This window comes from Sceloporus occidentalis, unplaced genomic scaffold (assembly GCF_023333645.1).
Source record: "Sceloporus occidentalis isolate IW3139 unplaced genomic scaffold, rSceOcc1.0.p SCAF_2, whole genome shotgun sequence".
Lineage (NCBI taxonomy): Eukaryota > Metazoa > Chordata > Lepidosauria > Squamata > Phrynosomatidae > Sceloporus > Sceloporus occidentalis.
The window spans coordinates 267476612-267501189 of NW_028316982.1; the positions used below are offsets into that span (position 1 = coordinate 267476612).

The window sequence follows — 24578 nt, forward strand, 5'->3', positions numbered from 1 at the left end:
GGAGGAGAGAATTCTCTCAATGGTATGGAGTAAGAATACCGACTCAGTATTTGTGTATCTGGCATGCATGTGCAATATCTCCAAGTTTCTCAGCTTGCTGTCTGCTCCTCCTACAGACCCTGCCACATAGAGATAAGCAGTATAGGCCAAGGCGTGTTTGTCTGGCAGTAGAAGGGGTGACATTTTTGGCTCCGAGCCCAGAAACGGCTCTGCACCCTTAATAGAATTTGCCGGGCTGGCTCTTGTGTTGTCTGATGTGACTTCTCTCTTTCTTGTTGCTGGGTGCAGCTGGATAAAGGAGCAGGAGGAGCTGCTATGTTTGATTTTCTGCAGCCTGAGCTGGGGGGCAGGGTTGCATCAGGAAATCTCCTGTGAAAAGAGATCATATTCTTCATTAAGACTGCATGCATTTCTTGCTTATTCCCCAGCCCAGTTCAAATCTTGGCATCTTCGTTTTCATTGCCTTGGGTTACGAGCCTAAGAGAGATTTGAGACGCAGTAGTTTCCCTTCAAGAATTACAATTCCAGCTGGCTGACAGAGAAGAAATGGGAAGGTGGTGCCTGCTCCAGCCATTGACTAAAAGACCAACCAGTCCTCTTTTCAGTTATCTATTGTGTTAACTGGTCATTGCAAGAATTACATAATTTGAAGAGCAGGTGCCTTAGTTTGCATGTTTTTGTATTTCTTTCATTTGGAAGCTTGTACCCTTGGTTTTATTTGTTGTGCAATTCTTAGTACTAGCTCTGCATACTTCATAAAGAACTAGCTGAATCACACCTTTGAAAGGCCTAGAAACCCCTTAACCCACACCCTGAAACCAGTGCTGTTTGCCACTCTCCTTTCATTACTCCTCCGTTTTACTTCTTGGATTTTTATTTCCTTCATGACATTATCCCAGAGATAATGCAGTGGCTTAGTGGTTGCAGAGATGCAGTGACTCAGTGGTTAAGATGCCAATTCTAATCATTGGATCCAGCTAGAGCATCCCCAGCAGATACCTCTCTAACTCTTTTGAAGATGTCCAGAGAAAGAGGCACCACCATCCTTCTAGGTAATTGGTTCCATTATCAAACCACTCTTATTGAAATTCCTTATGTTGCAATTTAAAACGATTTAGATCAGTCCTATCCTCCTGCATCCTTTTCCCTTGACATATTTAAAGAGTCCAGTCATCCCATCTGTCTTCTCTTCAGAAAGTTGATCAACCTTTCCTCGTGTTTTGTTCTCTACCGATCCTTCTTGCCCTTCCCTGAATCTGCTCCAACTTGTCTCCATTGTGATCTTTGTGGTGGTCTGTCCTGGGAACGTTGCAATCAGGTGCATTTTTAGAGCCAACATGACATGGTGGTCATTTCCAAACTATGGAGAAAGGTATTTGGTTGTGGTATACACGGAGTTAAACTGTATCTCCAAAGCATTAGGTTGTGTTTGTGCATGCAACAGTCGCTCCACCCCACCAAGCTATATTAGCAAGTACAAATCCAGAAGCAACCAAGAGACGATACCTTTACAACAGATTTATTAGGACATCAGTTTTTGCTAAGGAGGGAGGCAGAATACACCAAGATCCTCTGATGAAAAGTGCAGAAGAGTAACACTGCCACATCTAGGCAGAGCCTCACTTGGACAGCATAATGCAAGTCAACATCTCAGTGTAAGGGGAAATGAAAAGGACACTGTAAATAAACACTATTATTATTGTTACCTAAAGGCTTGTACAGTATGAGCTTAGGGGAGGAGTAGGCATCCGTGAAAGGCATGAGGTGTGTGCACTAAGTGCCAAAAAAATGAGGGAAAAGCAATTTTCCACTTTAGAAAAATAGACTTTAAAAACATTAAATGGATGTGTATATTCACAACTTACATAAAATGCAAAGTTCATTTCCTGGAGGCTTCCAGGAAAAGCAATTCATTGTTTTTTCAGCCAGAGAAAGGATAGTCCAGAGAGACTGAAGTAGTCACAAGATAAAAAATCAGCCACATTTTGCCTAGGACTTGAGAGTTTGTTACTTGGCCCATATGCAAGATGTGTAGAAGATGCTTGCAGAAGATCCTGGTTCAAACCCTACCCCACCTTGCATCTTCAGGTGGGATTAGGAAAACTGCCTGAAACTGAGGTCAGCGGCAGCCAGCCAGCAGTTTATACTGGGACAAAATACACTGATGCAATATAAGACTACTTGATATACTTTCAAATCGGCTGTTTTCTCCATCTCTTTTTGTCACTGAAAGCTGGATCTGGAGATTGGGTAGTCACTTTTCCCATTTGCTCAAAAAGTACGTGGAACGTTCCAAATGGAAAATGCCAACAGCTTCTGTCTCTTCGTGTCCACTATGTTTAAAAAAACAACCTCATGTTGGAAAAGGAGAAAGTGGAAGCAGAAGCTCACCAAGATGGCACAGAGCATCTTTTTCTGGCTAGGAACTTCCAAATCCTAGACTAGGACTTCCATGTCCTAGATACCTCAGTGGAAAACTTGTAATTGTGAGAAGAACCATCTTGAAGAAGTGAATAACAGTGTGAGTGTTTTCGTCACTACCTCCATCTTTCTGGGCGTCCAGGGCTTGAGGGAGGAAGAAATGATGGTACCCATGTATAGGGGTTTGAAATGTGGTTTGAAAGAACTCAAGATTCTCTGTCTCCCTAGCTGGATTTCCCTCACAACCAAACTTCCAATGATTCCATTGATTCTTCCATTGCGACTTATGCTCCTGAATGAATATATGATGCAGGACCCATCTGGAACCTTCCCGCTTTTAATCTTGTGATATCTTAGTTCTGCAGATGCTCTTGTTTCCTTTGCATTCCATGATGCTATGGCACTTTTCACCTCTGCTATTTGTTTTTGTTTCTTCAACGTTTTCAAGGATTGAGGCAAGCGGCAAGACAAGGCTCCTGTGTTAATAAAAAGCAGCTGTTTTTCCCCGTCCACCAAAAGGCACAAGAGGGTGGGAAATGGGGGAGCTACCCCTATACTCTAGCAGGTGGAGTGGAAGACACCCCCCACTTTGACCCCTTTGGAGGCTAGATTATTGTATTCTTTCACCGCTTTCTCTGTCTGCAAAACAAGCACGTCAATCCCATGTTTTTTAAGGTAGTCCACGGTGGATGATGGCACCTTGAAGAAACAGGTAGAGAAAATACATGGAAACAGTGAGATCTCTCCTAGCACACTACCCATCCCACAGGAATTTCATCTATTAAAATATTTCATATTATCTTCTGAAACAAATAAAAATGTACTGTACCACCAAAACTAAACCTTCAACAGGGGCATAGGAGAGGCCCAGATAAAAATCTAATTATCACTTAGGTCAAAAGCAGATTAGAATAGCACCATTTTAAGTTGGCATTAAAAAGCTAGGTGGGAGGTAATAAACTGGCTATCCCAGGACATTGGGTGGACAGAATAAAGGCTGGATCTGGTATGTCACTTGTGTTTTCAATGAACTGGCTGGGATTTTTGACTCTAAATTACTTAAGAACATCAGCAATAAAATGTCTCCCACTGTAAGTTATATTGCTTAAATGAAAGAACCTGACGTAGCTAGCCATGGATTTTAGGGGGAGGAACTGCAAATTCAGTTTAGTTCTAGTGTCCCAAATCACTGCCTATGCCTAGAGTTCTTGAAATCCAAGCATTTACCTTCTGAAGTAGGCTCCAGTTGATAGGTCACAATGTTTTTGTAAAAAAATATTCTGCAAATCTGAAAACTCTATGGCAGTGAATTCCACTCACTGGGGAGGACCTGTCCTACAGACTTAATCACTGTATCTCAAGCTGGAAATGGGAGAATTTCCACTAATCATCTGAACACACAGGTAGCTGAAGACTTTCCTCTTCATGCAACTGGGTTCCATCATCTTATCCAGGGGTTAGCTGGGAAGTGATGCAATATCACAAATGCTTGTGACTTTATCTCACGCAGCTTTTAAACCGCCATTAAAGTAGGAAAATAGCTCCTTCGGCAATACGTATTGCACAATGCCATCTCAGTCTCGTTGCTGTCTTGCCCTCTAAGTGTACCTTGTCATTGATGAGGAAAACCTGTCAGCAAGGCCCCAAACATTGCTGTAGCATTACTCCTCAGGTGCACTAAGTTCACACAGCATTTCCAATATTGGGCAGTCACATGGTGTCAGTTTTCCTCCTCTCCCTCTGTCCTTCACGTTAATGACAAAACTTGCAATCCCTTTTTTACCTCTCCCATTCCTTCCGTCTCTATGGTTCACACCATCTGAAAGGTTTGATTGTAAATCCCTTGGAAAAGCGGCCTGTCTCTCCCTCTCAAGAGTGGATACGGGGAGCACACCGGCACATGCAAAGGTTTTTGGGAGATACTTGTGCATGCGGATGGGGCAAAAGAGGCTTTAATAAGAGGCTGCTAGAAAAGAGATTCCCTCCAAACCTTAAGGAGAACTTTCTGATGGTAAGAGCTGGAATAAATTGCCTTGGAGAGCAGTGGACGCTTCTTAAGAGGAGGTCTTTAGACAGTGACTGGATGGCTATTTCTCAGAAGTAGTTTAGTTGTCTATTCCTGCATGACAGGAAGTTAAATTACTCTTAGGATCCCTTCCAACTCTTATGATTCTAGTGTGAAGTCAAAGGCTTTCATGGCTGGCATCCATAGATTTTTTGTGGGTTTTTCGGTCTATGTGACCATGTTCTAGAAGCGTTTATTCCTGACGTTTCACCAGAATCTCTGAAGATGCCAGCCACAGATGCTGATGAAACATCAAGAATAAACTCTTCTAGAACATGGCCACATAGCCCGAAAAACCCACAAGAATCTTTTTTATGATTCTAGTCTTCATCAGATTCATTGGAGGTAAGGGTAAAGCTTCTCAACACCTTCACAATCCTGATCAAGGTGAGAATGGTTTTAACTGAGCCAAGCCTAAGGTAGGTAACAGGCTGCCTGGGAGTGGCTTTCCCTACATACCTGACATTCTAGATAAAATATGGGCTTATGGCAGCATACCAAACAGCTGTCCAGCAAGAGATGCAATAGCAACCTGGAATAATGTTGATTATTATTATTATTATTATTAACCTTTATTTATAAAGCGCTGTAAATTTACACAGCGCTGTACATACAATCTTTTAATTAGACGGCTCCCTGCCCTCAGGCTTACAATCTAAAAAGACATGACACAAAAGGAGAAGGGAGTGGTGGTGGGGAAGGGGATGAGGTCCAGCAGTTCTTCTCTACCTCCGAGGCCTGGATCAGGGGAGATGGACTGGAGGGACTATCATCTTCCCCCTCCTTGTCTTAGTGGAAAACAAATATCCTAGCTATTGGCTAGAGTCTGAACCTCACAACTCCAGTGGAAAAGGTACCTGGTAAACCTTACCTGCAAGGCCTCACTCATGCCACGGCCAATCACTAATGTTTTGGCACCTTTCTGAACGACTTCTTCCACATCTGCAGGCTGGACACCAGGGACATGCTGTATTTTGGAAGGGGGACAGGGGAGAAATAAACCTTTTTGACAAATTAAGCTAATACTGTAATGTATATTTTATAAGCATTCTGTACTTTTTTTCAGTAATACTGAACTACAATAGACAAAAGCCCTTCAAATTAACACACTGGTGTTTTTTTTAACGCTGGCTAATTTTATCTCAGCTAATTTAACAACCTGGAACAACAAAAATTCCACACTGTTTCTCAGTGAACTATGCAGTGAAACTAGTGTGGAATATTCTGATTATCTGAGGGCTTAAAGAGGGCAAACTGAAATTTCTTTCAGCAAAGGATAAGAGGAGGGACACAGAAAATTCATCACAATGCAAGACAGGTAAGATCTATTGTCTCTGGATTTATTTTACTTTTATTCCATGACTATTTGTGCTTATGGCTGTTTGTGTGGAACACACTTGATTCTGTGCATATAAATACTCCTTTTCCAGGGTCCGAATCTTTCAAAGTGTCCCAGCACACTTTCGAAGTGTCCTAGCACATAGTGCAGGTAATGTGAGTGAACCTCGACTGCTTTGCAGATACATACTGAGACTTATTGTGCTTTGTATGTCCTCTTTCACAGCATTGCTCACATTATCCACAACAAATGCCTTTTCCTCTGCTGATGGAGATTCAGCATGTAATTTCCATGGGTCTCAGGATGTGTATGAGCTCTGGTTTAAATTACTGGTTGGCATCCTGTATGGCAATTTTCTCTACCGGACAAAACTACACACATACCCCTTTACATTTGTATATTTGGTTTCCTTTGGAGTATCAGCAGCACACATGGTTTCTAGACTGACATATCTATTCGAACAAAATGCCGCTAATGATGGCTTACTGAAGCAGATGTCCTCTTCTCAGCTTGTTTGTTTCTCCTTGTAAACTCAAATTGCCATTTGTAACAACGTTTGCATAATAGGGTATTGCCGACAATCCTCCTTTGCAGACAAGAAGCCTGTGCGCAGAACGCAGCTGTTCTCAACAGACTTCAAGCATTTGCAATTATCTATTTTTAACTTTTCAACAGAAGCATTTTACCATAACCATCCTACAGCCTAAAATGTCAGGTTTGGAGGCAAATTGGCAGCTTTACTCAAGGTGAAAACAGGCACATCTGACATATCGCTCATCTTGCAGGGGTTGGTAAGACTTTTTGCAGTCCTTGCAAGAGTTAGTGCTTTCTGCTACCAGTCTGAGGTGATGCCCCGGTTGTAAAAGCAGTAAACTGACATGGTTTAACCCGGCTGGAGAAAAAAAAAATTTCCAACACAAACACACACATACAAAATCCTGTACAGGAGGGATAGTTTCCCCCCTTTCCTATATCTAAAAAACTTGATGTACTTTAATGGCAGTCACATGGCAGTTCCCAGACAAAAAGAAAAAGGTTCAGGTTTACAGTAATTACAGTAATTAGCCCGGGGAAAGTTTCACTGCCTCTAAGCAGCACTCTGGAGAAAGCGATGTCGTGAAAGAATAAAAAAGAAGATTATATTTCCAAGCGACACAAAAGGCTTGCCCTGGTATTATGAGGGCTAATACCTCTTTCTCTGCAGCACAGTTCTCTCTGGAAGAGAGGGGAGATGGAAACCAAAGAATAGTCAGGTGAGTGCTTTGGACAGATGCTAAGCGTGAAGCAAAGCGCTCCCTCTCTTTCAATCTCTGTTTGAAAGAGATGGAGGAAAGAAAATCAAAAAATACTTAGCCGAGTGTTCTGCACAGAAGCTAGGCCTGAGCCAAAATGGCTTTTCTCTCTCTTTCTCTTTGTTTACATTTGCTGTTATTGTTGTGTGCCTTCAAGTCATTTCCAACTTATGGAGACCCTAAGGGGTTTGCTTGGCAAGACTTGTTCAGAGGAAGTTTGCCATTGCTATCCTCTGAGGCTGAGAGCGTGTGACTTGCTCAAAGTCACCAACTGTGTTCCATGGCCCAGTGGTGAATCGAACCCTGGTCTTGAGAGTCGCAGTCCAGGGCTCAAACCGCTATGCCATGCTGTCTCACGCTCCAACATTTCGTAGATGAAAAATGTGACACAAGTGGCTGAGCAACAGCGCAATGTGGTCAGAAGGCAACAAGATGGCAAAAGTCCTTAGTGAGCAAGAACACACAAAATTATTGTTTTGAGCAGAGAAACCCTGGAATTGCTGATAATATGTTCAGGAAGGGCTGAAAACCAAACAGCAAATGAAACCACTGGGAAGGGCAAGATTCTCTGAGTTAGCTGAGTGAAAATTACATTTTCATTTTGAAGAGATAATCTTAGAGACCCAAGTCTAAACACAAAAGTAATATGTTTTGCATGCACCATATGCACATAGCCTGAAGGTAACTGTATGCAATATTTTAAGTAATTTTGTGCATGAAACAAAGGCCTGTTACAGACAGCCAAAATAAAGCTGCTTCGAGTCACAGTGGAGGTATGGTGATTCAATGATGCATGCGTCCTAAGAGTCCAGAAGTCACACCAAAGCCACGCTCCAGCCCTAAGGACTGGAGAGTGGCTTTGGTGTGGCTTCTGGACTCTTAGGACGCATGCATCAGTGAAACACCATACCTCCACTGTGACTCGAAGCAGCTTTATTTTGGCTGTCTGTAACAGGCCAAAGTTTGTGTGCATGGGACCATCAGAAAGCAAAGGTATCACTATCTCAGTCATCCATAGAATAGGTTTTGGGTTTTGGAGTATTTTGTACAAGATAGACTCGACCTGTAGTTAATTTGTCGGTTACACATTTTTTTTTTAAAAAAAAATGTTTATTTTCCTCTTTCTCAAACATGTTATTTTTTAAAAAATTGAATGCTTTCATCCATCAGGACAAGATGGCATTTGAGTCATACGATATTCCTCCTCTACCATTTAGTGAGATCTCCTCATCATAGCTACACAATTAACTTGAAAACGTTGCACTGCAAAACAAATGAAGTTATCCCTTGTTGAGTTACAGTGGGCCCTTGCCTTACGCGGGGGATCCGTTCCGGCCCCCCTGCATAAGGCAAATTCTGCCTATGCTCAAGCCCCATTCATTTGCATGGGGCTCGTGCGCGGTGGCGTGGGAGCGTGCGAGGCGCCATGGGCGCGCACCCCATTCAGTTGAATGGGACGCGCTGCCCCTTGCGCCCCACGCACTCCCCGCGGCTTGAGCACATATGCTCAAGTCTGCGTAAAGCGCGCCCACGTATAATGCGGGCGCCCTGTACTACTATCATGTAATGGAGTTATAGCTTGGTTATTGGGAAAGGAATTACTTTCCAGAGGCCACAAATAAGTATCTGAGACTTACATCAGTTCCTGTTTCTCTCCAATCCCACGTGCGGCTGCCTCCTGGCCACACTTTGCAGTCTTTGTATGTCGTGGAACAACCTTTCACTGTCATCCGGCCCCATGAAAGAGAAGCAATTTCAGGAGAAGACATTGTTAGAGGGAGGTTAAATATCTGAAAGATAAGAACAAAGGAGAAGAATTTAAAGAGGAGGTATCCTTGGGAGCCAAAACATTACAGAAGCAGAAAGATTCAGTCGTATTAATTTACACATTAGTGGTAAGATCACTAGGGATCATGGCCACCAAGTTTATTTGTGAAGTCAAAGGCTTTCACGGATGGTGTCCATAGTTTTTTGTGGGTTTTTCGGGCTATGTGACCGGGTTCTGGAAGAGCTGGGAATAAACTCTTCCAGAACATGGTCACATAGCATGAGAAACCCACAAAAAAACTTAAGTTATTTATTTTATGTTCAATCCTCCTCAGCTGTTCTAAAAGGAGTCATCTTCTCAAGGGAGCTGGTCAATGTGAATATTTAGAGGAGTTGGTTTAGGAATGGTAAGCAACCACAACCACAATAATAATAATAATAATAATAATAATAATAATAATTTCTTATCCACCTCTGCCCATGCATCAAGGCGGAGGAACAACAACACACAAACTAACGTCCATTACAATACATCAGTTAAAACACATCAATCTAAAAGGCCAAGCAAAATGTACACACATTAAAACAATCCACATCTAAAATCCATCATTTACAAGTCACAGTTTAATTGTGGATATTTAATGTTCAGTTTCATGAACTGGATAATAATGATTGTACAAGACACAGAGAAAAATCTCATAAGGAAGAGTAATAGGAGAGACTTGGAAAATAGTATAAGCAAGCAAAAGTGTGGTATAGTGGTTTGAGTGTTGGACATCTGTGGAGACCAGGGTTCAATTCCCAGCTCAACCCTGAAACCCACTGGGTGACCTTGGGCAAGGTACACACTCTCAGCCTCAGAGGAAGGCAATGGTAAACTGCTTCCGAGCAATCCTTGCAAAGAAAACCCCCCATGATAGGGTCACCATAAATTGGAAATGACTTGAAGGCACACAACACACACACACACACACACACACTTTTAAATTATATTTCTATACCATCTTCCAACAAGAACCTTCACCAGGTGGGTTAATGCAATGGTTCCCAAACTTGGATCCTTTAGGTGTTTTGGACTTCAGCTCCCAGAATTCCTGACTGTTGACTAAGATGGCTGGGGTCTCTGAGAGCTGAAGCCCAAAACATCTGGCGGACCAAAGGTTGGGAATCTCTGGATTAATGAGATTTGTAAATAATAATTTTAAAAAATAACGGGGGAAAAACCCCCAGAACTTGAATATGGGATCTTCTGCAAACAAAATCTAGAGCTGGTTCCTATGCACTTTGCAGAATGAAAATAAGTCCACCTACCTCTCAGCAAAGACACATGTTTTATTCTGTGATTTTGCAGCTTGCTCCATAATTCTGGTGCTACCACAGAAAAGCCCTTGCTCCTGGTAGATGACCAACTTCGATCCAGAGAACATGGAAGTTGAAACTGAACCCTATCAGCAGAATCTAAAACCCAAAGGTGCCCCAAGAGACTCTGCTGGGCTCAGATCATGTAATGTCAAACATTATCATTTGAAATCAAGCCTGGAAGTGAATTGGTAAATAACACAGGAGTTCTACAACTGGAGCAGTATACACTTGTCAACCTTCACCCATGTGAATATGCAGGCCTTCATTCAGGAGAATATGAGAGAAAGAATTAAGACCCAAAGGATGTATGAGTATGCAGATAACTGGCATGTGTGTGTCTCTACACGGCTGAAACAAAGAATTTGACACCACTTTAACTGCCATGACTCAGTGCTATGGAATCTGTACTTTTGTGAGATATTTAACTTCTCTGTCAGAAAGCTCTGATGCCACAATAAACTACAAATCCCAGGATTCCAAAGGATGGCGCCGTGGAAGTGGTGTCAAACTGCCTTATTTTTGCAGTGTGGCAGAAGCTTGGGAGAGGGAAGAAGAGCAGAATCACAGAAAACTCAACACATCGACACACACAGCATGGAATTCACTTAAGAACACATGCATAAGGCACATTATACATGCAGACTGCAAAAATCACCATTATGCAATGGGCATATTCTGTGGATAGTGGCAGAAGCCGAGTTGCACAGACAATATGTTCGTCTGTGCCTCGTCTTTCCAAGTTGCACATTAAGCATTGTGACTGTGCATCCTAGACTTTGCACTGCAGTTGTACATAGAGCATCCTGCAATGGCACCCTGCCAGTGGCATGTATTGTGCAATGTTGCTATGTTGCATTGGTGTTACATAGTGCTGCCATGGCATAGCTCCGCATGCAAATATTTATGCTGGATTGAGGCCACAGTATTTAATATCTGGCCGCAAGTTTCGAAGTCAATTTTTGCTTCGTAAATGAATAGGTTGTAAAAAGAAAGAGAGCTCCATATAGGCGACAAGTTCAAATGCTCATTCTTCTGAATAAAATCCATCTCACTTTATACTCACTGTTTGCAAGCAGATTCTGCCTTTGATTTTGACAAAACCAACTTCCACTGAATGTAAGCAGCTGCTCAAGAATCACCAGCTGTTCTTTCCCAGTTGCTAAATCCCAAACAACAATTCCTCTTCAATGGCAAACAGCAAGAGCCTTCCAGCCCTTTCACGCCACAGAATTCAATTCCGTTAATAGCTCAACTCCACTGTTTCCCTCCCTTGGTCTAACTAATATTTCGGTTTTTGAGATGTGTATCACACACCTTTGTAGTTCTTTTTAAATGGTTCACCTTTCCCAGTAAATCCTTTGCAAAGAGAGAACTACAAACACCTTCTTTAAAAAAAAACAAAAAACCACTCACTCCTCTGTCTTTTTTCTCTATTCAGATACAGATATTCATATAAAAGCAATCTCTGGATTAAGAGATTTTCTTGTCCTGCTGGAAAGCCATAAGGAATGCCTGCTGACAGCTACACAAAGGATCAAATAACGCAAGACAGACCTTTCAACTTCGCTCTGGAGTAAGGCACAGAAGCAGGCTCCTTGGCAGTAGATATACTCTTCCTTGACTTGCCAAGAGTGGACTTCAATATGCCGCTTCAAAATGTCAAACCAAGAGCAACAGGCTCTGAACATGTCCAAGAGTCTCAACTCTTGCAGTGGAAGAAAAAAGGGGCTACTTATCCTCTCCCTGAACCAGATTAATAAAATGACCCACTGCTGTCCCTATAAGAGGGGGCCTAGGGTGATGCAGGGTTTCCTCAATGTAAAACCAGAATTCCACTTAATAATAATAATATCCTGTCCCATATCCTCCAACATTTCACAAAGGAAAACCTGGACATGTGTGGCCAAGCTAATCTGTCATAATTTATTATGATCCATAGACCCAAAATTTACACATTCAATCAAAATACACATTTAAACAAATTCCGCAAAATAAAATTGCTAACAATAATGCAAGAATTGTGAGAATTGCTAAATCTAACTCTATCTATCTCCATACATTTTATACACACACACACACACACACACACACACACACACACACAAGCAGCATCAGAATGTGGTCAAGATGACAAAAGTTAAAAGTGAGGAAGAGCAGACAAGGTAGGAGGGGCTGCAGTAGTTTGCTTTTGCTTGAGCCTACTGGAAAGGGCAGGATTCCACCTTCTCTTCTCCTGCTGAGTTAACAGAGTACAAAATACTTTTACGTTCTTAACTCCATTTGAAGCAACTGAAGTTACCTGAGGATAAAGGGGGAAAGTAGGAGGAGGAGAGGGAAGCTGGGACATTTTACAAATAGCTGAAAAAGTGAGACAGCAGAGAATTAAGTAGCATTGTCCTTGCCAAATAGGATGGTATGGTGTCTAGTAGTCAAAAAAAGAAAGGGGGTAGGGATAAGAACATATACCATAAACTAAATAAATATTTAATAATACAGTTGGCCTTCCGTTTTCACAGGGGATCTGTTCCAGAAAACCCCCCCACGCGCAAAAACAGAGGCTTGTGCACATTCAAGCCTCATAGGTTTGCATGGGACATGCCTCCGTGCCCATGCCCTGGGTGCGCGTGTCACTGAAAATAGCACAGGTCGCCCCTCCGCAGATATTCGAGGTCGCGGATCTCAGATCCATGAGTTAGGAGGGGCAACTGTACAGGAATATAAATCAGCAAAGTTCCTCTAGATAACATGCAGGCAATTCTTAAAGAGGTCCCGCATGCCTCTCTCCGAATCTCAGAGGGTTGCATGCACCTCCCTAACACAATCGTAAAATATTGTTTGGACTTTAAACAGGCCCATTGAACTCTACAGTTGGACCATTTTCAAGCTCAGGAGAGATGTTTTTCCTCCCCAACAAGAAGCAATACACGCGTCAGTACTCTGGTCCTGTTGGGAAAAAAGCTACCTTTCCTGAGCCTAAAACAACCTGGAGTGGGGTAAAAATGTGGATAAACTGCCCACATACCGTCTTGGAAACAGTGGGGGAATTTGGGTGCAATATTTTTGTTCCCTTGCAAGCTTAAAATTGGCGTGAAGATTCTATGTGTTCCAATGTCCACACTTTCCACATCCAGGGGTTGCAGGGGTACTTTATTCATATTTTCAACCTCCTTTTTGTTTTAGACTCAGGAGGGGCTTTAAAAAAAAGCTATTCCCAGCTTTGAAAAATTGTGAAAAAAATCCCTTACACTAAATAATGAATGGGATGTTCAATATACTGAATGGGATATTGGGGAATGTCATGGGGCCACATGTCAGTTTGCTCATTCTTCTAGAAGTCTTGAATTCAGCCTTCAGCCCATACTGAAGCCCTAGTTAATTTGGTTCATTTTTAAAATACATTAGAAGTTGGACCTGTTCAAATGGGAAATGAATCTCTCATCAAATTTAAGGCATATTTATCTGGTGATAGATGCGATAAGAGACAGTATTTGCAATCTGGACATGGTTGTGATGTCTGGAACGTGGCTTGAAGATGGTATCTGAAGAGTTACCCTTACATAAGTCAAAGGTGCATCACTTGGAACAGTCAACTTATTTCCAAGAGGTGCCCAAATTATTTAGAGTTGGCACTTCGCATTTGCGGCTTTGATTATTTGCAGTTTTGATCAATATGTTCCCTCTAGAAATTTCTAGGTCCTCCAGCACAGGTCTTCCAGAAGTTGACAATAAAGATGTGCTGGAGAACCTATACGTTCCTAAAGAAAAAACTTCTCTAGGCATTTGTAGGTCCTCCAATATGATTCTGTGATCATGTTCTGGCAAATGTTGACCACAAAGTTGCACTGAGGACCTGGAGATTCCTAGAGGTGTCTTCTCACCCCTAACCCCACCGAATGTGGAGACCACTGTATTTATTTATCAAAAGATTATAATGTGCACATGACATTACAGCTTGAACATGCAGATACTCTGATCTTCACAAATATGTCGTACAAGAAGAAAGCTAAAAAACATAGACTTGTACATGAAAGCCATGCTTGAATATAGTTTGAATTATATAACAAATTAACAAAGGATGGCACAGTGAAGAAGCAGCAAGTTTGTGTTCTGCGGCTCCAAAGAATAGGACACGGAACAATGGATTCAAGCTACAGGAAAAGCGATCCAACCTGAACATTATGAAGAACATCCACTGTTTGATAGTGGAATATGCTGCTGACTTGAAGTGTGGTAGAGTCTCCTTCTTTGGAGGTCTTTAAACAGAGGCTGGATGGCCATCTGCCGGGATGCTTGGGTGGTTTATTCCTGCATGGCAGGGGGTTGGACTGGATGGATCTTCCATCTATGTTTCTATCCCAAGGGCCATATAGTCCAACTGCCAATGGAGGAATTCACAGACACATATCCCTGAGAGGTGGTCATCCAGTCTCCCCTCCACTTTCACTAGCTATCTGATTCACAGCTCTTACTGTCTGGAAACTCTTCCTAACTTTTAGTCACAGTCTCCCTTCTTGCAATTTTTATTTATTCATTTAGACTATTCTGTACTAATCCAACAACAGTAGTTTACAATGGGCACATTCCCACTTACTGGAAAATCCGTTTCCTGAAATCGGTTCTGAAAAACCGTAGTTCCCACTATGTTTGCGCTGGTTTCGGGAATTGGATCAGGAATCAGCAAGTGGCGGGGGGCAGCTTGATTGCCCGGCCCGTCTCTGGCCTCTCCTGGCCCCCAAATCCCCAGCCCAGCCTCCTCACCGGCTTCTTTGGCTGACTGGTTTTCCTGCACCTTTAAAAAAATTTCCCATGGTCAGGGAGGCCGTTAGGAGGTTGCAGAGAAGAAACCGGGAGAAAGCCGGGAAAGAGGTTGCAAGGCTTCCGGCTTCTCTGCTACCTCCTTCCGGCCTTCCTGGCCATGGGAACTTTTTAAAAAGGCACAGGGAAACCAGTCAGTGGCCAAAGCTGCCGGTAAGGATTCTGAGGCCAGGAGAGGCCGGGCCATGCCAGCTGCCCCCCTGGGCCAGGCTGCCAGTGGGAACCAGGGATCTGATTCAAATCCACCTGGTTCCCACTTGGGCTGAATTGATTTATTTATAAATAAACCGATTCAGCCCAAAAAACACCCCATTTTACCAGCGTCTTTTTAACACAGGTTAAATGGGTAAAAATGGTCAAAAAGCATGCCCCCCCCCTTTCTGAATCAATTTCTAAAATCAGTTTCAGTGGGAACCATGCCTGTTTAACCTGCATCCTGATCCCGATTTAAACATAGTGGGAACAAGGCCATTATTGCAATATAACAACCTGTGAAGTACAGTTTAAAAGAATTAAGCAATCAAACAATACAGTGATAAAACAATAACACATTTCATTAAAATAATTTAGAGGTGACTAAAATTTGGCTTCTGCAACTACAGCTAGAACTATAACTGCCTGGGTATGACAGCTCACCATGGAAAGGCGAATTCACACTATACTAACGGTATAATCCCCATTATTTCTTCCTTAACTACAGTATATTCAGTGGCTATACGTGTTCACATATGTGCTGCGGTTATATTGCCAGAAACAAATCTAGCAATTTCATAGAATCATAGAGTTAGAAGGGACCACAAGGGCTATCCAGTCCAATCGGAAAGAAAATTTGTCCATAGAAATTTCATTCTGGGATGTGATGCAGGATTAACTCTGTAGGACAGACCACCAGCAATCTGCCTATTTCTCTTTTTACAACTTTCACAATGCACTCTGAATCCATCTTCACAAATATCTGATCCTACTTTACCTATCACAGCTCAGTCCAATAAAATCCTGGGATCTGTACTTTTGGGTGGTATTTAGAAATCTCAGCTAGAGAGCTCCAGTCCACTTCCCTAATGACAACACTAGACATCAGAGGATGTGTCTTCCTCACACACATTTACTCCTTCAACAGAGAAATTTATCATGAGTCAATAGGCATACTCAAAGGGGTACAATTCAGACATTTCCAACTTATGCCGACTCTAAGATGAACCTATCATGGGGTTTTCTTGGCACGTTTTTTCAGAGTGGGTTTGCCACTGCCATCCTGAGGCCGAAAGACTGTGACTTGCCCTAAGCCACCCAGCGGGTTTACACAGTTGAACCAGGATTCGAACCATGATCTCCAGAGTCGTAGTCCAACACTCAAACCACTACATCATGCTGGCTCTTTGTTTCCATATACTTTCAAGCAATTGCAGCAAGAGAACTGATGCTGTATGGGATTCATACAAGGGGGGAAATTTTTATTAAATACCAGCAAGAAGTAAAAGAAAGTAAGGAATTGGACGAGGAATGGATATATCTATTCATAGTCTTGGTATCCTGTGTGTTGATGACAACAACAGGACAGAATGATTCTGTTTTTTCTCATAGAGTATTATTGAATAGCTGGTTGAAACCAGGAAAACAATAGTGATAAACAGAAAGAATTCATATGTAGTTATTTTAACAGCAACACCTTATGACTGGCTCCATATGCTCATGATGAGTCAGGCATGTATATGTGGCACATCCATTGACTGGTGGAGACAATGTGCTCACTTTGAATCAGAGGCAAAAAGATGGATTGGAATACTGTGTATATGGCTTCAAGTTGTCTCTTGATTTCTGGTGACCCCATGAATGTTACAACCTACATCTGCATTGCAGAAACAACAACAAGTTTTTATTTATGAAGCGCCATAGGTTTTGCACGGCACTTTACAAAATCATAAAACAACATAAAGCCTTCCAATGGCATACAATCTAAAAATCCCATTTGACATTGCTTTAACTGCCATGGCTCCATCCTGTACTAAAAGCGGGCTATTATGTAATGTAGAGTTTGGAAACCTTTCCACCTCTGATATTTTCGCTTGTAGCTCCTATCATCCCCATCCAACATGGCTAATGATAAGAGACTGCAAAAGCAGCAGTCCAAAACATCTGGAGGGTCAGATGTTTCCTCTTTAGGTGTGATAAAAGAGTATATCAGTGCAGTGCTACCTTCTATAATTCCACATACAGGTTGAGTCTCCCTAATCCAAAATGCTTGGGATCAGACGTGTTTTGGACTTTTAAAAATATTTGTATATATAGATTGAGATATCTTGGGAGATGGGATCCAAATCTAGATCTGAAATTCATTAATGTTTTGTATACGCCTTATGAGAGCCAGTGTGGTGTAGTGGTTTGAATGCTGGACTACGACTCTGGAGACCAGGGTTCAATTCCTACCTCAGCCATGAAAACATTAGGTGACCTTGGGCAAGTCACGCTCTCTCAGCCTCCGTAGAAGACAATGGCAAACCTCCTCTTGCCAAGAAAGCCCCTTGACAGGCCCAACTGCCTTAGGGTCGCCATAAATTGGAAGTGACGTGAAGGCACACAATAACAAACAACAAAGACACCTTATAGACATGCCCTGAAGATCAGCATAGTTCAGTACTACTCAAAGTAGCAGTTTGTGGTTTGGTGCTGCTCCCTGTCCAAATAAACAACTGTTTCCAATGAACACAAATATGGTCTGGTCTCTGCTTATTATTATTTTTTAAGTTGCCAGTTTCCTGAACCAGATAGCTTATGAAGTATTGGCTTACTTCACAGACTTTTATTTGAATACGATTCCAGCCGTAGTAAAAGATATTGTGAGTCAGGTTTTGGGCTAGCAGTGATGTTCCTGACCATGTTGTGTGCATTTTGTGTTGAATGAAGCATTCTTTCACATGTGCGGCTGTCCTAAACATCTCTTGTGTGCAACCCTGTCAATTTTCATGCATTAAATTTCATGTGAATTACATTTTTTATGTCTTTGCATGTTGTGTGTCATACCAACCCCCCCCCCAAAAAAAAAAAAATAAAGGAAAAAAAAAGAAGACCATAACCATTCAGAATTAATGTATGGGATTTTTCATAATGATGTCAGTTACACTTCAAGCAAATTGGATCACAACCCATAGTGTGAATTGGTACATTAAGCTCAAGAAAAAGAAATACTTCTCTTTTTCTGACACTGGTTCAGATATAATTGGGAACTATGGTCTCCTGCTCTACAGCAAACTTCATGCTCATAAATCATCCCCTTCATCCTGCTTCACATCAGCACTGAAGTGCCTGCAAGTTTCCAGTTTTAATGTTAAACCAATCACTGTTCCCTGTGATATCCAAGCATAGGAATTTGGGGCCCATTACAAACGGGCACCCTAGGACCGACTCAGTCCGTGCTAGGGTTAGAAAGGGGCATCTCTTTCAGACGCCTCTAACCCTAGCACGGACTGAGTCCGTAACAAATGGCGGCAGCCGCTCCACACGGCCGCCGCCATTTTGACGTAACGGACTCTCTGCGTCCACATGTCGTGTGGCGGAAGTGACGCCGTGAGTGCGCGACTAGCGCCTCGCGGCGTCTCTTCCGGGCTGCAAGGAGCGCGATTTTCGCGCTCCTTCTTTGCTGCGTCTGGGAACCGCTCCGTTTGGCTGCTGCGGTTTCCGGACGCAGCAACCAGCAGCGACAGCAGACCGCCGCAATCTGGCGGTCTGTAACGCGCCATAGTTTGTTTATTGGGAACAAACCAAGTCCGCAAACGGTGAGCTGATCTTGGTTTAACTCTCAATAGTTAAAAAAATGGAGGGACATGTGGCCCTAGAGGTGTTGGACACAATTCACATCATCCCTTACTGCTGTTTGTGTTGGTTAGACCTGAATGGTTGTTGTTGTGTGCTTTTACATCATTTCTGACTTATGACAACCTTAAGGAGACCCTATAACGGGATTTCCTTGGCAGGTTTCTTCAGAAGGGGTTTGCCATGTGCATCCTCTGAGGCTGAGAGAGTGTGACTTTCTGTACAAAAACATTTCGAGGTTTGTAACTTGCCTAATCCTGGTTTAAACAAACCCACACTATCAAAGTTTGAATCTCACAGGGAACTGTGGTTTGCTTCGATTCTCCTCCTGCCTCCATTCTTCTTCCTTTTTGGTTCCCTTGTGTTAAATATGACTCTGGAGACCCTGGGTTTGATTTCCAGCTTGGTCATGAAACCCACTGGGTGATCTTGGCCAAGTCACACACTCTCAGCCTCAGGGGAAGGCAATGACAAACCTCTTCTGAACAAATCATGCCAAGAAAGCCTTATGGCAAGTTCACCTTAGGATCACTGTAAACTGGAAATGACCTGAAGGCACACAACAAGAAGTGTTAATTTTCTGGATTATCAACTGTTCCAGACTGGTCATCATCTTTCCTACTTCTTCAGGTGTACGGAGTGCATTCTTCAGCTAATATGTGTTATATACACACACTTGCCAACGGTGGATAATACTTCATGCAGCTGATGAAACGGACTCTGGACTCTGAAAGTGTATACTACAGTAAATCTGTTAATCTTTAAAAGATGCCATAGGACTATGACTCTAATAAAATATTTGCTTGCTATAAACGGCGCATCATGCCATCTTGAAGAGGCTTAGTCAAAACGTGCTACTGAAGTTCCACACAATTTTCTCTCTGGTATAACTGGGGCTCATTCCCACTTACATTTAAACCCGTGTGTGATTTGCCTTCACTCCGTGTTGGTAAACCGATTCCAAAAGGTCCATCATTCCAACTATGAAAGTGGATCTTCTCATTATCGCTTCTTTCTTGGCACGACTGTCGTCCCCACTAGTTTGCACCGCTTCAAAATGCATGTCAATCATTTGTGCATCATCAGTGACGCAAGCGGCAGCCCAGCTTGGAAACTATGTATTTTTAAAACAAATTGATAGAAGATTCGATTGATTGATTTTGCAGCTACTTGCAATCAGTGAAGCAAGTAGCTGCAAAACCAATGAATCAAATCTTATATCAATTTTACTGACATATATATTATACTTCCTCAGACACATCTCTCCATGAATCTGACAAAACAGACCAAGTACAGTGGCATCTTTGTATTTGCTGGGCTTGGTTCCAGGACCCCCTGTGGATACTGTAATCCACGGATGGTTGTGTACCATTAAATAAAACGGCATAGTAAAGTTGTTGCTGTGACCTTTCAAGTCGTTCCCAATGTATGGAGACCCTAAGACGAACATATCATGTGTTTTCTTGGTAAGTTTCTTCAGAGGAGGTTTGCTATTGCCATCTTCTGAGGCTGAGAGAGTGTGACTTGCCCAAGGTCACCCAATGGGTTTCCATGTCTGTGCCAGGATTCAAACCCTGTCTCCAGAGTCACAGTCCAACGCTCAAGCCACTACGCCACGCTGGCTCTAGTAAAATGGTGTCCCTTATAAGATGTATTGACATGTATTGTGTTTCATTATTTTACAGAATAAAAATAGAATAGCCACAGGCAGGTTTATTTTATCTATTTTAACTGCTTGTATGTACAGTGCTGTGTAAATTTACAGCATTTGTAAATAAGGCTTAATAATAATGTGAAGGTGCTACATTTCCAGAGCGCAAGACTGACGCCACTCACATTATCATTGTTGAAAAATCACAGTACGTTTGGGAGTGCAGTTTCTCAGGACACCGTTGTGCTGGGTCTTCTTGTCCCAGGAGCTGTAGCCCAACGAGGCCACAGGGGTGTTGGGGCTAGAATCACAGCATCCTAGAGTTGGAGGAGACCCCAAGAAGGGCCCTGACCCAGCCCAACCCCATTCTGCCATGCAGGGACTCTCAGTCAAAGCATCCCCATTGACAGATGGCCATGTCATTTCGCTGTGATGGAGGATTTAGAATAGAACGTTTGTGTAAATATTCGTGTATGAATGTGTTGTGTTTTTTATGTTTAAAACGGTCAATGAAAAACCTTACAATTCCCAGAATTCCACAGCACTGAGCCACGGCAGTTAAAGTGGTGCCATACTGGGTTATTTCCGCAGCACGGACACAGCATAAAGAAGCAGGGATTTCTATTTATACAAGTGGGGTTTTTTAGCTCTTAGTTGCTCATGCCCTACATTTCTCCTCAAATGTCCTACATTTCACAGCACCTTGCCCTCCTTTGGTGTTAGGACAAAAGAAATGAAAGGAAGCGGACCCTATCTATGGCTTAATCCCATGAAGTGCTCTATAGATTCTATTTGAATATTATTATGGTATTAAATTCGTTTTTTCCCCTCTGAAATTGTTTTCAGCCCCCATTATTATTATTATTATTATTAAAAATGAATTATTTTACTTATTTAAATTTGATATTTTACTTTATTATTTTTAAAAAACAATTATTTTAATTATTTTATTTAATTGTTTTAATTTAATATTATTTTAATTCGTTATTTTTTAAAATTTATTTTATTTTAATATTATTTTAATTTTTAAAAAAGAATTTTATTTATATTATTTCAATTTAATATTATTTGAACTTATTATTTTAAAAATAATTATTTTATTTGCTTATTTTAATTGTTTTAATTTAACATTATTTTAATTCGTTATTTTTAAAAGATTTATTTATTGTAATTTATTATTTCTTAAAGATAATTATTTTATTTATTTTAATTGTTTTAATTTACTATTCTTTTACCTTATTAACTCTCCTCAGATCAAAACCATTCCCTTCCCTTGAGCCCCAAAAACGGCGCCGCTTCCTTTCCTCTTCCCTCCCGACTCACCTTCCTCGAGCGCTGACACCAACTGACTACTTCTCCCCACTTTACCTGCGTGATCCCTCCTTTTCCGCTAAGGCACGCCCCTCCACGCCTCTGATTGGTCGCCGCCTACAAACCGACACCTCCCTCGCCCACTAACAAACCTCCCTTCCTCCCTCTTCGGTGGCCACGCCCCTTTCATCGCCCCCCATTTCCCTGCTCTCCCTGTCTCTCTATTATGATTACACACCTTTCCCCCCCCTCTCAGCCTCCGCCCTGATTGGTTGAGAACCCTCCCTGATCCCGCCCCTCTCTTCTCCCTATCCTTGCTCCCTTCGGTTCGGTTCCTGTGTCAATCACAACCAAAGCGAACCGAGGCGTGTTCCTAGAGCGTCCAAGCGGGGGCCGCTCTTTCCTCTTTCCAGTCCCGTTCTCTGAGGGAGCATCTCGCCTCCTCTTCGCGTTGCATGCCGGGATAGTGCGCCGCTGTGCGCCACAGCGCCACTTGCGGCGCTCCACGTCGTTGCATCCCTGCTCCTCCTCCTTCTCTATCCATCCATCCATCCTCTCAGGTTCCAAGATGGCGGCTGCGGCAGCAGCAGCGGCGGAGGTTGCATCGGCGGCGGCGGAGCCTCCTCCTCCCCCTCCTCCTCCGTCGCCGCCTCCTGCAGCTCCTCCGTCGGGGAGCCCTCCATTCCCGGGCTCTTGTCCCAACTTCGCCGTGGTCTGCTCCTTCCTGGAGAGGTACGGAGCCCTCCTCGACCTCCCGGAGCTGCCTTTCCCGGAGCTGGAGCGGGTCTTGCAGGCGCCTCAGGAGCAGCAGCAGCAGCAGCAGCAGCAGCAGCAGCAGGGTAAGCCTGGCCTGGGCCTCTTCCTTCCTCCTCGGCAGAGAGGCCCGGGCCCTGGCCTCGAAGGAGCCCCGCTGGAGAGGCCTTCCTTGCCCGACGGTCCCTCCCCCTTCGCCTCGGAGGGAGGGAGGCCAGGCCCCGCTCGGACCCCAGTTGGAGGCCCCTTCCTCATCATAGGCATAGCTGTCTATCTATCTATCTATCTATCTATCTATCTATCTATCTATCTTATAAGGGGCTCTCCTCTCTTCCTCCTCCCCCAAATAAAAAGGGGATTTGTTAGGGAGAGGGGAGTTTGGGGGGATGTGTTGCTTTTCTTCCTCATCTAGTTCTCCTGGGGGGCGGGGGGGGTCTTTTCTTCACCTCAAGATTATGGTGGTGGTGATGATGATGATGGTGATGATGATGATGGTGATGATGGTGGCACACTCTATTTGGGGGGGCTCTCGTCTCTTCCTTTTCCAAATAAAAAGGGAATTGCTTTATGAAGAGGGGAATGGAGGCATGTGTTTCTCTTCTTCCTCCTCTGCTTTTCCTGGGGCTGGGGACTTTTCCTGGAGCTTGCATCCATTGTTCCAGGTCTTGTTCTCTGGAGCAGCAGAAAACAAGCTTGCTCCCTCCTCAATATGACATCCTTTCAAATATTTAAACAGGGCTATCATATCACCTCTTAGCCTTCTCTTCTCCAGGCTAAACATCCCCAGCTCCCTGAGTCGTTCCTCATAGGGCAAGGTTTCCAGACCTTTCACCATTTTAGTCGCCCTCCTTTGGACACATGGCTCCAGTTTCTCAATGTCCTTTCTGAATTGTGGTGCCCAGAACTGGACACAATATTCTAGGTGGGGCCTGACCAGAGCAGAATACAGTGGCACTATTACTTCTCTTGATCTAGACACTATACCTCCATTGATGCAGCCTAAAATAGCATTGGCCTTTTTAGCTGCCGCATCACAGTTGACTCATGTTCAACTTATGGTCTACTTGGACTCCTAGATCTCTTTCACATGTACTTTCATTCAGCAATGTGTCTCCCATCCTATATCTGTGCATTTCATTTTTCCGCCCCAAGTGCAATACCTTACATTTCTCTGTGTTGAATTTCATTTTGTTAGCTTTGGCCCAGCTTTCTAGTCTATTCAGATCATTTTGAATGTTGGTCCTGTCCTCTGGAGTATTAACTATTCCTCCTAATTTGGTGTCATCTGCAAATTTGATAAGTGTGCTCCCAATTCTGTCATCCAAGTCATTGATAAAGATGTTGAACAGCACTGGGCCCAGGACAGAGCCCTGTGGGACCCCACTGGTCACTTCTCTCCAGGATGAAAAGGAGCCATTGTTGAGCACCCTTTGGGTTCGGCCGGTCAACCAATTACAGATCCATTTAACAGTTACTTTGTCTAGCCCACATTTTACAAGCTTGTTTGCAAGAATGTCATGGGAAACCTTGTCAAAGGCCTTACTGAAATCAATAATAATAATAATAATAATAAATAGCAGACATGGGGGGCCCTTCTCTTCCTCCTCCTTCCCCAATTAAAGAGCAAAGAGGGGAGTGGGGAGGCATCACCTGTTACTTTTCTTCCTCATCTAGTTTTTGTGATGGCCCCACCTCCTCCTTTGCTTTGTCCCCTACCTTTCCCTGCTCCTCCTCCCCATACCTCCCCACCCACCCAGATCAGGAAGGTGTAGGCCTTGTTGCTCACCTCTCTGTGTGTGTATAGAGAAAAAGAGAGGGGATTTGTTGTTGGTTTGGAAAGCACTTGGGTTGTCTGTGGTGCTCTTCAGATCAATGAGAGCTTCCCTGCCCTCCCTTCCCTTACAAAAAGGCAGAAAGGTCTCTGCCCCAGAAGATTGCGGCTAAATTCAGATGGGAAAGGAGCGAAAGAGGCATGCATCTCAATCACTTGCC

At 43.1% G+C, this 24578-nt stretch overlaps 1 protein-coding gene across 5 annotated transcripts; it reads right to left on the minus strand.

Annotated features, from left to right (window-relative positions):
* Positions 1 to 1503: 1503 nt before the first annotated feature.
* AAMDC (adipogenesis associated Mth938 domain containing) lies at positions 1504 to 21999 on the minus strand. 5 transcript variants are annotated; one of them, XM_089512971.1, is made up of 4 exons: positions 21891 to 21999; positions 8755 to 8907; positions 5358 to 5453; positions 1504 to 3120 (listed from the first exon to the last, which is right to left on the minus strand). In XM_089512971.1, exons 2-4 carry the CDS (start codon positions 8884 to 8886, stop codon positions 2980 to 2982), a joined length of 369 nt encoding a protein of 122 aa, XP_089369097.1. In that variant the 5' UTR covers positions 8887 to 8907; positions 21891 to 21999; the 3' UTR covers positions 1504 to 2979. The 5 variants fall into 5 exon arrangements, with proteins under 5 accessions (XP_089369097.1, XP_089369093.1, XP_089369094.1 ...); XM_089512967.1 differs by having other exon boundaries at positions 21846 to 21891; XM_089512968.1 differs by lacking the exon at positions 21891 to 21999 and adding an exon at positions 21758 to 21837.
* Between the last annotated feature and the right edge of the window lie 2579 nt (positions 22000 to 24578).

What these genes read in the sequence shown, in the direction of transcription:
- AAMDC (XM_089512971.1), bottom strand. Translation starts at nt 8,886, where the DNA reads ATGTCTTCTCCTGAAATTGCTTCTCTTTCATGGGGCCGGATGACAGTG. An exon ending in GGAGAGAAACAGGAACTGAT is followed by an intron (nt 5,454 to 8,754) that starts GTAAGTCTCAGA and finishes TCCAAAATACAG; the next exon opens with CATGTCCCTGGTGTCCAGCC. An exon ending in GCATGAGTGAGGCCTTGCAG is followed by an intron (nt 3,121 to 5,357) that starts GTAAGGTTTACC and finishes TGTTTCTTCAAG; the next exon opens with GTGCCATCATCCACCGTGGA.